Source organism: Acomys russatus, chromosome 1, assembly GCF_903995435.1.
Source record: "Acomys russatus chromosome 1, mAcoRus1.1, whole genome shotgun sequence".
NCBI lineage: Eukaryota > Metazoa > Chordata > Mammalia > Rodentia > Muridae > Acomys > Acomys russatus.
The window spans coordinates 53,639,291-53,652,861 of record NC_067137.1 but is presented as its reverse complement, the minus strand read 5'-3'; the positions used below and the strand labels follow the sequence as shown (position 1 = coordinate 53,652,861).

Below are 13,571 nucleotides of genomic sequence, written 5' to 3'. Positions count from 1 at the left end.
TGATGTGAAATAACTGATTTCAGCTCACTCTCTCAATTCTTATGTTATCAGTTTTTAAAGTAAAACTGTCTACTACACTGCAATGTCCTTTTCATGATTCAGGCACGATAAGCATTAAAGGAAAGTCTTCATACCAGGGGTTAAATCTAATTGCCGAGTGCACTCTTCAGCGATGTATTTACTTAGGTCTTGTGTTTCTAGGCGCTCTTGTAAGAGCTCAGAAGACAAAGAACTCATCCTTTACTGGGAATTACCAGTCTGTCTCCATACATGAATACAATCATATATATGTGTGGGTGTATATATGTATATTATATAATACATATTATGTGAAATATAACTAATAAAAAGCAATATGTTAAGTGCTTTAAAATAGAGAATATAGCCGGGCGTGGTGGCACACGCCTTTAATCCCAGCACTCGGGAGGCAGAGGCAGGCGGATCGTTGTAAGTTCGAGGCCAGCCTGGTCTTCAAAGGGACTCCAGAACAGCCAAGGCTATACAGAAAAACCCTGTCTCGAAAACCAAAAAAAAAAAAAAAAAAGAGAGAGAGAGAATATGTGGCTGGAAAGATGGCTGGCTTAGTGATTAAGAGGGTTTGATGCTCCTCCAAGGTCTCCACTGTGGGTTCCAGCCTAGACATAAGGCAGTTCATAACTGGCTGTGACTCCAGCTTCAGGTTTGTAGTTAGTAAGGGAGCTTGAAGGAAAAGAACCCCAGGACAGGAACTACTTCAGGAAGAAAGAATCCATAGACCTCAGCACTCAACTTGAGGGAGGTTAAAAAAGAGTTAGGGGCAGTAAGCAGATCTCCATAGTATAAACAGAAATGCTACAGAGATAGTGGGACCAGCTAGAGGCCCTAGAGGCATGTTATAGTTCTAGGACTGTTACTGAAAGGATTTTTTTACTCACTGGAAGACTGAGTGAGGGCCACAGTTCAAGAGTCCCCTGGAAGAACAGTGGGGCAAAGCCCTCAATTTGTCATTCTCAAACTTATGGAAAGGATTCTGGTTAAAATGGAACAGGCCCCCTCCACTCTGTCTTCTCAAATAAGCACACCAAAGCACTTAAACAGAACATGTGAGGCAATTCTTAGAGGACTTTGAAAAGCAACTGAGGACAAATACATCAACCAGGAATAGCCACACTAGAAGATGATCACAATGTGCTCAATTGTCTCCTTTTATTTTCTGCTGTTTATGTCTCTTGTCTCAGACTCTCTGCAAATGGGATCAGACAATCACAGCTCCCAGAAGAACTTTTCTCTCACAGAGCTGGGAAAGCACTTCCTGTGGCACTAAGCTCTTATACTCTCCATCTTCCTCCTCGTCTTCCAAGCTCAGCTTCAGAGCCAGAATACTAAGAACTAGGAGTGCCTGGGCCATGGAAAGGATGGAGAATCAAAGAGAAAAGGGAGCTCAAGAAAGATCTTTTGGTTTTGTATGTGAGGTTTTGGGCTGCTCTCCAAGGTGCATATCTGTAGAGCGGACAAAGCCAAACATAAGCACTACACAGTGGTATAGATCATAAGCAAGACGCGTGTTCAGGGGGTGGAGGGTGCACGTGCAGAGAACTGGAATAGTAGTTCAGAGGCCTGAGAATCATCACAACCTCTAGATGGTGGTGCAGACACTGAGGTTCAAAGCCAACTGGACTGATTGCCAAAATTAAAAATAACAATTTTGACAGAATGCTGAATCTCATAACATAATGTTCAAAAGGTCCAGGATGTAATCTAAAATTACTTGGCATTCAAGAAGCCAGAGAACTAAATAACTATCCAAGAGAAAAAGCAATTAACAGATGCCAACCCCAGGATGACTCACATTTTAGCTTAGACTATGAAGCAGCTATTGAAACCATGCTCCATGTAGTAAATGTGAATACTCTTGAGCAACTGAAAAGATGATTTCTTTGTATAGAAACTGAAGCTATGAGAAGAAAATAAAACAACAACAAAACAAGGAGCTTTATTTATTTATTTATTTATTTATTTATTTTTGGTTTTTCAAGACAGTGTTTCTCTGTGTAGCCTTGGCCATCCTGGACTCACTTTGTAGACCAGGCTGGCCTTGAACTCACAGCGATCCACCTGCTTCTGCCTCCCGAGTGCTGGGATTAAAGGCATGCGCCACCACGCCCGGCTCACAAGGAGCTTTAAAATGGAATAATATGATAACAAAATAAACAGTTCGTTGGAAAGGCCCAGTATCTGAATGGAGATGATAGAGAACAATCAGTGGTCGTGACATAAAGTGAAGTTAACTATTTGGTCTAAGCCACAGACAGTAATAAAGTTGAGGGGAAAGAACAGAGTCCTAGGACTTACAGGACAAAGATCAGAGGCCAAATAGTCATTTCACTGCAGTCCAAAAAGAAAGGAATGGTATGTAAAATATAAGTTGAGAAAATAATGCCTAAAACCTTTTTAGACTTGGTGAGGCAACACATTTATAGATCAGAAGAGCTTGGCAAAACCAGGCACGTCACACTTTAAGAAAACCATGTCCATGGACGTCACAATAAACCACTGAAGACCAAATACAAATTCACAAAAGCAAGCAGAAAATGTTCTATAATTGGTCACTAAAAAACCACATACTTCTCACCACAAGCAGAGAGGCCAGGAGAAAACGACAACGCCTTTGAAGTATAAAAATGGAAGAACTATACACTTAGAATTCTGACTGTGGCTAACGCATCCTTCAGGGGCAAGGTTCAGGAACGGTTGCTTGGGTTCGGGAATGTCCATCGATGCCCCATGTTTTAAAGCTTGGTCCTGGGTTGGAAAGATAGCTCAGGAGTTAAGAGTTCTGGGAGGCCTGACTCCCATTCCCAGCAGTCATGTCTGGTAGCTCACAACCACTCGCAATCCCACTTTCAAGGGCTCTAACATCCTCTTACTTAGGAGGGTTCCTGCACATGCATTACAGTCACTCGTGCATACACATGCCATTGAAAACTATCTTAAAAGAAGCAGCTTGGCCCTCACCTCGGTGTTATGGAGAGACGGCTGCAAACTGTGAGAGATGGGGGCTCAGTGGAAAGGGTTAGGTTATCAGTGTCACGCACAAAGAGATTGCGAGGCTCCTTTGTTTTTTTATTTTTCTCTCGCATCACACCCATATCATGCCTAGGCTTTGCCATGTACCTGCCCCACCATCATATGCTACCTTGCTACAAGTCCAGAAGCAGCAGGGTAAACTAACAATGGACCAGAACCTCCACAACTCTGAGCCAAAACTAACTGCTCTTCTTTATAAGCTGGTTGTCATAGGTACCATGTTCCAGTAGCAGAAAGCTGGCTAGTATGACAGGCAATGAAGAGATTCTTATGTGTAGAAAAATTTAAGACAACTCTTCACTGTTCAATCTCTTAAAAGCACTAAAATCTAAGTGGTGGTCATAGCTCAATGAAGTCACTTCTCTATACCATACACCCTTCAATAAGTGGGAGACCTCAAGGGAGCCCCACTGCAATACTAATAAATGTCATTTGAGAGAGAGAGAGAGAGAGAGAGAGAGGGAGAGAGAGAGAGAGAGAGAGAGAGAGAGAGAGAGTGTGTGTGTGTGTGTGTAAGCACCAAAATCCTCCAGGAAAAATCAAATGTAGGGAAACTGAGAACTGCATGAACTCAGAGTCCTCAGAGTGGCCAGTATCTTAGAAAACATAGTATAGCTTTTTAAAGTTCTCTAAAATCAGTATGGCCTTGGAAAGCAAAGATGATTGGCACCACCTGATGGAGTTTCCAATGAAGATAGATACAACACATATACCGTAAGTAAACAGAGAGTACTGCAGCTATAAAGAGCGCACGTCTAAACGAAGACAGCAAAACACTATGTGCAAATATACCATGAAGAGTTAGGTCCATACTTCCTAATCCTCTGAAAAACCATGCACAGGTAGAGTTAAAAAAACAAAAACAAAACAAAACAAAACAAAAAAAAACAAAAAACAAGCCGGGCGTGGTGGCACACGCCAGCACTCGGGAGGCAGAGGCAGGCGGATCACTGTGAGTTCGAGGCCAGCCTGGTCTACAAAGTGAGTCCAGGATGGCCAAGGCTACACAGAGAAACCCTGTCTTGAAAAAAAAAACAAAAAAACAAAACAAAACTGCAGTACTAAGAAACATACATATAATTAAAACGCATTGTGATTTTGGAAGAGAAATACTGGATTCTTCATCCCTAATTGCGAAAAGCAGAGAAGCCATCATGGCATGCGTCCTGTAGCCAGCTCCCCACTCCCTCACATCTGGGCCCCAAGCAGAGTTACCTGTGAAATTCTGAGCCTTGAGGTGCAGATCGTAGAGTTTGTGGATGTAGCGGATGTACATCTCCTCCTTGTTCAGTTCAGTCTTATAGAAGTTCTGTGAAAAAAAAGCACAGGCCTGGTGTTTCCTCGGCACTGAGGCCCACAAGCATTTCCTTTAACTTTGTTAAAGACCTGTCCTCAAGGTCAAGAGAACAGACACTCCTTTTCCCTCCTAAGTTATCTTTAAAAAAAAAAATAAAAATAAAAGGAAGGGACTAAAGGAGTGTAGCAGATTTCCAGTCTGATTCCGGGTTAAACACCTGGCAATTAGCGGGTAAGCTGGTATTACTTGGGTTATTATCAATGATTCGAATTTTTTCTTTCTCTCTCCTTTTCACTACTTTTTGCTTTTAAGACAGAGTTTTGTCTGTATCCCACACTTGCCTTGAAGTCACAGTCTGATTTTCCTGCCATAGATTCCAACTGCTGCAACTACCACTGCGCCCAATTGTTCTCCTGTTACTTTCCATTATTTATTCTTAGTTTAGCTGTCAACTGGGCAATCAGCCTATTTAACTAAAATATTAAAAATATACGTAACTTGCTACCTATTGTTACATATTTTTACAAGTTACCTATATTTTTAATATGTTGATTAGTAATAAGGACATCTCCTTTAATTTCATTAATACTTTTTTTTTTTTCCTAAAGAAAGAACTCTCTGGGTCATAAAATAAGGAAGTATAAAGAAAGGAAAAGAGTTTTCTTGCCAGGTGTGGTAGCATATGCCTTTAATCCCTGAAGAAAGGAGAGGCAGGCGGCTCTCAGCCTGGTCTACATAACGAGTTCCTGGTCAGCCAGGGTTATTTATATATATAACACAAAACAAAACAATGCAACTACAAAACAAAAACACTTTTCTTCCCTGGAAAATTATGTTAAAAAAAAAAAACCACATGAAAATACTTCTTACTGTTGAAATACATTCCTAAGTTGTTTGATGTTGTTGTTGTTTTGTTTGTCGTTTGTTTGAGACAGGGTCTTATGATGTACCCCTGGCTGGCCTGGAACTCATTATGTAGGCCAAGCTGGTCTCAAACTCCCAGAGATCTACCTGCCTCTTCCTTCCCAGTGCTGGGATTAAAGTGTGCCTGGAGGTTGTATTAAGTTTTTATGTTTCCAGCTTATGTTTAAAACAGAAAGGCGTTTGAGAATTTTACTTCTGCTTATTATTATAGAATGTGCTTACTGAAATATTAAATATTTAATTCTTAAGCACATCTGATTTTTACTAAAATTCTCTAAAATATTTTTACCAAGTTTTATCAAAAATCCAACTTTTCCTTACCTAGATATATCAGCTGCATGGACATCATGAAATCCCCGCTTCAGACACATGGGCTGCTAGTACTACTAATTGTTAGTTGGCATGATGCTACTCAGTACATGAAAGATGCCTGCTAGTGCTGAGGAGGAAAGCTACGTACTTGAACAAGTGGCAGGTTTCTGAAACAGAAAATGCCAGGAATTCTATAGGTTTCTATCTCTGATGAGCCAGTCAGGAACATAATGATCAACTTTCAAAGGCTCCGTCTGCCCATTATCTGACTGGTGTCCATTCTTGACCCCAAGGACTCTTTTCACTATGTAGACACTGATGTTGAGTTGAATGCATTCTTATTTCTGATCCATCGGCTCTCTCTCTCCTTGCCTTTCATTTCCTGGCATTCTTTAAAAAGCCAAGTAAACAATGCTACTCAACCCACCCTCATTATCATCAAAATCATTTCAATTAGCAAGAATTGTACCATAAACACAATCTAACAACCCCACAGCAGGCTTTCCATTATTAAAGGATGATTTGTTCTAATAGCTTTCTGGTAAGAAGCTGCTGCATTCTTTCAGAACAAAAATAAGTGATCGCTCTGTAAATGAATATTCCTCCTTAACAAAAAAACAAAATTCAACATCTCCCCAGCCGGCAGATGACAATTTCTCACATATGTCTGCTAAAATTGTAACACAGAGAACAAAATAATAATTACAATTCCTCCTGTTAGTCATGTCAAATATTCCGCACTGTCACCAACTGAAGCACACTGGAGCTAAGCTCAGCTCGCACACCAGCATTCAGAGGCCTGAACAGGCTCTGCTGCTGACCTTACAGGAAGGTGGTGGGGAGAACCATATTGCCACTAGAAAACATCAAAAGCTTTCCATATGGAGTAGGAGCTAAAGAGATTAGCTTCAAAGTGATAAATCTGGATTTTTAATAAGGATTCTTGTGCTGATTTGAAATTGGAGCAGCTTTCAAAATGCTCATGTTTTCTGCTCTTTGTCACACTCCAGAGCTACTGGTATCAGTCCTAATTAATTGCAGACAGGGCCCCTGATTTAGGAGGTTTCTGTCATGCTCCTATTAGGAGACACTAAGGAACACTGGGTAAAGCATTCATTCCTTCACCAAAAGGAAAGGGCCTCTTCTGCTGGACCAGGTGAGGAGAGGAAGCTAGGGGCTGCATTAATGTGCTCACCACCAAAGAGAAGGCACTTGGGAAGGACGGTGAGGATGATGGAAGAGGCTTCCTTGGCAAACAGGTAAGCACTTTGTTTTGAGGTTATTTGTGAGCTTTTGTGCCTGGGCTGAGCATTCAAACTGAAGCTCACAGAGCATGCGGCGTACACACAAGGGCATGGAAAAGGCTGAGGCCCCTGATCGTGAGGGAAGCTAGACAAAAAGCACTGAGAAAATGGGAGGCGGAAGAGAGGGAAGGCTGTGACAAGTTGAGAAAGAACTGTTAGAGGAGAGGTAAATGGCCTCACAGTGGGTGGGCTGGTGGCCAGCTCCCTGTTGGCTCTAAGGAAGAAAATTATATAAGTACATCAGTGTGCACAGGATGCACACTCAAAGGGCATGCGTAGTTCTCACTATTTTTAGGGGCTGGTAATCGAGGTAGAGATGTAACAACTCAGTAGAAATGTGAAGGAAGAGGTGGGTGTGGTAAAGAAAGATGATGTCATGACCTCAGAAGTGAAGAGGAATATAGAAAAAAAAAAAATAGAGCAACAGAAAGATAGAGCAGGCAAAGTGCAGGTGCAAAGGGTTCAGGGTGTCAGGGCAAGAATGCCAACAACAGTATAAATGTTTAGAGCAAATAACAAAGTCTCATGTGCTCTCAGAAATACAACAAGAAGAAACTGTGACATCCACAAGTTCAGACTGGAGGAAGCCATTCCTCTTCATTTCCCAGTGAGATGAAGGAAAGGCAGCAAAAGTATTAATTTACCATATAGCAAATACAAAAACTAATGTCCAACGTGTGATTGAAATGCCATTCTATTTAATAAGATAGGTGACACTTTTTATAAATTTTGGTTGGCCCAGAGTAACTGTGCTTTAGACTGCAGAGAGATATGTATGTATGTGTGTGTGTGTATATATATTCAAAAAAGAAATGTATATGTATGCATATATATACATTGTAATACAACTCTTTGCAATAATGCTATTATGATTTCAATCTGCAAAAAGGCTAGTGAGTGAAATTTAAGTATATGAAATAGAAAATTTTCTGGTTAGAAAAGTTCAATAATTGTTAGTAAATATACAATAAGTGTAAGGATGAGATAGGAACTGGGCAGGGAGGAATGCTTGACTGAGAAAGAAAGGCACCTCAATTTGGCTATTGTGCTTTCCCTAGCAATAAGTTAAATAAGAAATTCAACAGGGGAAGACTGCATCCCTCAGCCCCTCTGTGACGTCACTGAGGTCTGCTCACTGCTACCAGCCCAGCACATAGCCGGGGCATTCTGAAATGGTCTCAGCTGAGGATTTTATGGACTTCATTCAACCTAAAGCGCACCATCTTTCTTTTAAAAATTGTTTGGTTTTGTTTTACATTTTTGTAAGAAACATCCTGGAAAAGGGCACATACAGATTAAAACACACAAAAATTAGTATTTCTGTGAAGAACAGCAAAGGTTGGGAGGAAGGGAGAAACAAAAGTCCAGGTTACCAACCAGGAGGCTAACTGTGCACCCGATCTTCTTGCCATCTACTTCTCCCATTTTCATGCAGTCCCTGAAAACAGAAAGCAAGAGTCACACTCTACACTTCATTTTGTAGGGAAAACACAGTTTGTTTTTCAGTGTCTGGTGTGGGGGTGGGTGAGGTGTCCTCAGAGATCAGAGATGATTGTGTGGATTCAGGGAAAGGCGGCTGGGACTGAAGGTCTCTGATGTGACTGGGAACAGAGACTGACTCCTGAGGCTGCAGTGTCTGCTAGGGACTGTCCCTCTCAATGGACAGGGGCTCAGGGGAGATAGGGTGCCCATCCCTCATTCGAGGAGTAGAGCAGCTGGGCGTCTGGCCAGAGACAATGAGGAAAGTCCCGCTCTTAAAATAAAAGAGAACCACCATGCATAGAAGAGCCTGCTCTAAGGTCAAGATAAATGGAAATAAAAATAAATTGCATTTGGGGAAGATAACAGTGCACTCTGCCCCCCCCTTTGACGGTGCAGCACATTGGTACAATTGCATAGACTCATTCTAAAGTGTATGGACCATTTGAGTGGGTGAGTGTAAATACCCCCGATTTTTTCTTTCTGTTCTATTTTTGAGGACTGTCAAGGACTCTGAGAACTCTTTCGACTTAACGAGACTTTGAAAGAGTTATCACAACCAGAACTAAACAAACAAGGAAACAAACACCAGAACCAGATCTGAAACTGAACGAGCCGGTTTGAAGCCCAGGTGCTGACTAGCGTTCTTTGACTGATTAGCGCAAGTGCAGTGCTAATTATCGTCCAGCGATTTGAGCTTTTAACTAGAATGTATCGTATCTGGAATCTCGGGATGCAGCTTACCTGTAGTCTAACAACCTCTCCATCAGCCGAGTGACAGTGGCAATTAATGAAACGCCACTTTCCCTCCATGTTTCCCGCTCAATTTTCTTTAGTAGACTGGAAAAGAAAGAACCCAGGGCATTTTCAACATTTATTTTTATCAGTCACCATGACAACCATTTTACTTTCATCAGTACCTTAAATGCCTTAGCAACCACTGCAATATCTCACAAGTAGGACAATTTGCAAACAATGTCTTACCTAGGGTAGGGACCAAATAGTGGAATTCTAATCCAGGAAGCATTGACAAAGCAAATCGATTTTCAGATTATCCATGTTATAAAATATGAACACATGCACAGAATCATGCTTTCAAATACACACAAGCACCTCACAGCTCAAAGACATTTTCCCCCTGGCTTCTCTGTTATGCTGATGGAGACTGGGGAACTGGTGCCTTGCCACATTAAATAACAGCGCGGAAGCGAACGCACGAGTCCCTCCAAGTTTACTTCCAAGTAAAGAGCTTGCTTTAGTCCCAGAAAAATGTTTTCCTACCTCTCAGTGGAATGCATCTTCGCCCAAGCAACTCTGCTGCAGTGCAACTGCTACAGGAAAATCCTTGTACAGGCGGTGTGACGTTCTGCGTTTTCTCCCTTCACTTAGCATTTGCCCACTCAATACATATTGTACTATCTGTGCACTCACTCAACGGTTTCATTCACTTTGTCATTAATCACGGAGGATTTTCTAAGTGGTTGCTACAGCAGATTGATGACGAGCGCCTGAGCCACATCTCTCCTCCTACATTTCCCCTAATCCTAAACACCTTGGAGCAGAGGCACTATGTCAACACAAAACATTAACAGTCATCGTGATGAGGACCTGATTTGCTTTCACTCCTCTCTGCAAATTAATGCTGTACTTGGTAAAGGCTTTCCTTACTGAACTGTCCCCCAAAGATAGAAGAACTCGAGTGAGGGGGGTGTCTGTATACTTCCTCATTCCTCTTATTTCAATGATCATCATTTTTTGTCCAAAATCTTTTTTTTTCTCTTGCATCCTGAATTTTAAAAAGGGGGTGGGAGCGGGGACAGTATGTGTATGTGTGTGTGTGTGTGTGTGTGTGTACACATTTCCTATAGATATCATGTAAGCATGTCATATCTGTACTTAGTTGGAAAAAAACAGTAAAGGGAAAACTATCCTGGTAAAGGGTTTATTTTGTCTGTGGCTATATTATTGTATAATTTTCTTTCCATCCCTATTTCTTTTTCTTGCTATTGCCATTCTAGTACCCAGTGTGCTGCCTGTTCTCCATGCCTGTTGTCTGTTACATTATATGCTTTCCTGACTGATTTTAATGTGGGTTGGGCAGAGAGAGAGAGATGGCATACAGGAGGTGTGGGGCTTGCCCTGACTGAACCCCTAGGGAAGGCCTCTCAGTTTGTTTAAATGTGTTTTCACTTATAAACCACTGAACAGCACCTGCTTAGAGTGTAAATGGCAAACTGGTAATGAACCAAATTCTCGCATCCTGCCAAATCATGCAGGATGCTACAGAAATTTCTCCAAGTGACAGCCCACACCTAACATACTTAGAGGGTAAAAAGCAAACTCAAGTTAAGTAAGAATTCTAAAAATATACAGAGTCTTCATTTATGACTTTCATTAATTTTCAGCTTCCTGAGGAGCTACATCATCCTCTCAGAAGAGGCACAGCTCTGTATAGCCTGCTCCCTGCAATGACTCAAGACCATTAGGAGCACGTCTAGAACTTCACTCATCTGCATCCTTGGCCAGGCTTACTACTTCATTTGGGAATCCTCCTCCATTCCAGGTCACCTGAAACATACATCCCAAGGAGGCTATCAGCATAGGAAAAGTGTCTTTCTAGATTATCTTGGTAAATTGGAAAAGAATATAGCCACAGACAAAATAAACCTTTACCAAGAAACTCTATATTTCTCCTTGTCTGTGCCCATGCTCTAGTGCTGGTGTGGTGCATTCAGAGACCTCATCTCATAAAGTACGAGACAAGTTTCTCACAAAGCTTTTCTGCATTTTGCAGTGGGCAGTCCCATCCAATGAAGAGCAGGACAGAATGCAGAACAGCCCAGTGCCGCTGTTCACCATGAAGGAGATCGGGCTGGACAGTGGTGGGTTAATTTTCAATCTGTCTTTCTATATCCTACCAGGAAAATGCCAAGAACACTGTTCTGACACACACATTCTTCTCAAACAACAGGCACGGCCAACAGATTGGGATACTTGAGGCACGGTGTTATAGAACCAGTGTCCCAAATCCCGGCCATGACGAAACATGCAATCATTGGTTAAGATCTTTGGAATAATTCGGAGTCGTGCTGGATTGGACAGAATGGAGGGCAGACCTGAAATAGATGTCACTTCCTTTGCAAAGCTAATTAGAGCCTCAGGGCAGCAGGCAGCTCTGTTGTGTCTCCCCAGCAGAGCCTCTGTGACATCCTTACCCAACACGTGGGCGTGTCTGGGAAGTTGGCACAGAAGCCAGGTCTTAAGTGAGGGGGAACCAGTCGTGCAGCATACAGTTCTTTCTGACACCTGATTTTGGGTATCTCATACTGTGTTCTGTTGGCTACCATTTCTGTGTTATCAAAAAATAGGAAACTCCACTTATTGAAAAGAAAGTGATAATATACATAAATGAAGCCCTTGGGGGTTAGGGAAGGTGAGATGGATTTTTGGCAAAGACGTTACACTCAGACTAAAAGTCTCGTTCTAAGGGGTTTGACCAAGTACAACAGTCTCACAAGCAGCAAGTGCCTTCCAGCTTCCATCTTCTTGCCTAATTTTATGAAGTTTTAGACACAGATTTCAGAGTAAATGCGAATCTGTACCATAACAGCATGCCTTCCTGATTCACATGTGTGCAGCCACTCACCATGGTTACACTAATGCATTGTGACTGCTGGTCCAAAAATTAAAAGGATTTTATAGTTTCTTGAAATACACTTATATTTTCACTTTCTTTTCAGAGATCAGGTAGTAATTCTATTTAGTTGTCACTTTAAATTTGTTTTAGTCTCAATATGCTGACTATAAAAACATTAAAGTAAAATATTTATAGTATTTAAAAGTTTTTATCTATTTCTATTATTATTTATTTATATATTCTAGCAATATGTTAAAAACCAACAAAAGAATAAAAATTCCCATCAAATGTATCAGGTCTCTTAAAATACTCCTAATTATAGAGGCTTAATATCTTAATTACTACTTTGATTCTAATGTCAAGGTACATCTTTTATTTCACAGTCATATTTATATAAAAGCAATCCAAATTGCAAATTACCAGGCCCTTACTAAAGTAGATAAGAGGCATTAAAGAAACAGGGCATGCATTTATTAGTCTGATGAATTCATTATAAATAATTAATCACAAATCTCAAGGGGTTTATTCCTCTGAGTGCTTTCGTAGTTTAGTCCTTTGTTCTAACCAAGGACTAGTAACTGAAATAAAAGCATTTTTCAAAGGCAATTTATTATGTTGGATGAGGTTTTAATCTGAATTCTTGCTAAACTTCAGCTGTCATGAAAGACAGACACTTTGTACACAAGAATGAACAAGTGACTAATTAGTCAAAGTTCTGGTTAAATTACAGTATCAGAAGAAAACTGTAACCGGGGCTCACAATACATCTTACCCCTCACCACCACCACCACCACCGCATGAAATCTCTGTAGCCCCCTTTGGCTTTCCCTTTCTATATAATTTTCCTGAAAGCTTCAAGAGTGATTTTGAATCAGGCAAGCTGAAGACTACCTAACCTGTCAGGCAAACCTATCTATTTTAAGACAGCATTATTTTACAGCCTATACAATCATATTGCCAGGGTTGCTAACTGGCAATCCTAAAATGAACTTGGATCTTGCACTTGGTTATCAGTCCCACTTAGGCAATGGATTAGCACAAATATAAGCACAGGTGTATTTTACAAAAGGGAAATGCTACTTTTTCTTTTTGCACTTGAGAGAAATGTGAACATTTTCCAAGCTCACTGAGCTAATTTTCTCCCTTAACAATGTTATGAAAATACTAGGTCCAAAAATGACTAAGATTTTTAAGATCATAAAGAGGGCAAATTCCAAGTGGGAAACCCCAAAGCAGTCAGCCAGCATCATGTCTCCACTCTGGCTGTTCTGACACAATAAGCTGACACATGATATGAGGACACAGTGAGCTGACACAGGATACAAGCAATCCATCCCGTGACTGTGATCATATTGGAGCAGTTGGGACAATCTCAAAGTCCCTTCATAGAACTCCATTCTTTTTCCTCTATTGTCCTTACAAATCCCCAGCACCAAACTTACTAGAAATGACTTGCTTTGGTGTCATTCTAATAAGAAGCCCTTGGGAAGCATTTAACAAGCCCTGAACAAATTGCCAGCGTCTACGGATTAAAGCAGGTGCTGAGCATCAG

The 13,571-nt window shown here is 41.1% G+C and overlaps 1 protein-coding gene across 4 annotated transcripts in view; it reads right to left on the bottom strand.

Moving 5' to 3' along the window:
• Nucleotides 1-13,571, bottom strand: part of Dock4 (dedicator of cytokinesis 4) — a 415,077-nt gene that overhangs the window by 44,649 nt on the left and 356,857 nt on the right. For 3 of the 4 annotated variants that reach the window (XM_051145099.1, XM_051145092.1, XM_051145105.1), the window contains exons 33-36: nucleotides 9,367-9,393; nucleotides 9,127-9,222; nucleotides 8,281-8,341; nucleotides 4,282-4,375 (exon numbers count right to left, since the gene is read on the bottom strand). In XM_051145099.1, coding sequence (XP_051001056.1) covers nucleotides 4,282-4,375; nucleotides 8,281-8,341; nucleotides 9,127-9,222; nucleotides 9,367-9,393 — 278 coding nt within the window. The remainder of the gene's footprint in view (nucleotides 1-4,281; nucleotides 4,376-8,280; nucleotides 8,342-9,126; nucleotides 9,223-9,366; nucleotides 9,394-13,571) is intronic. The other variant, XM_051145097.1, reaches the window with a different exon arrangement.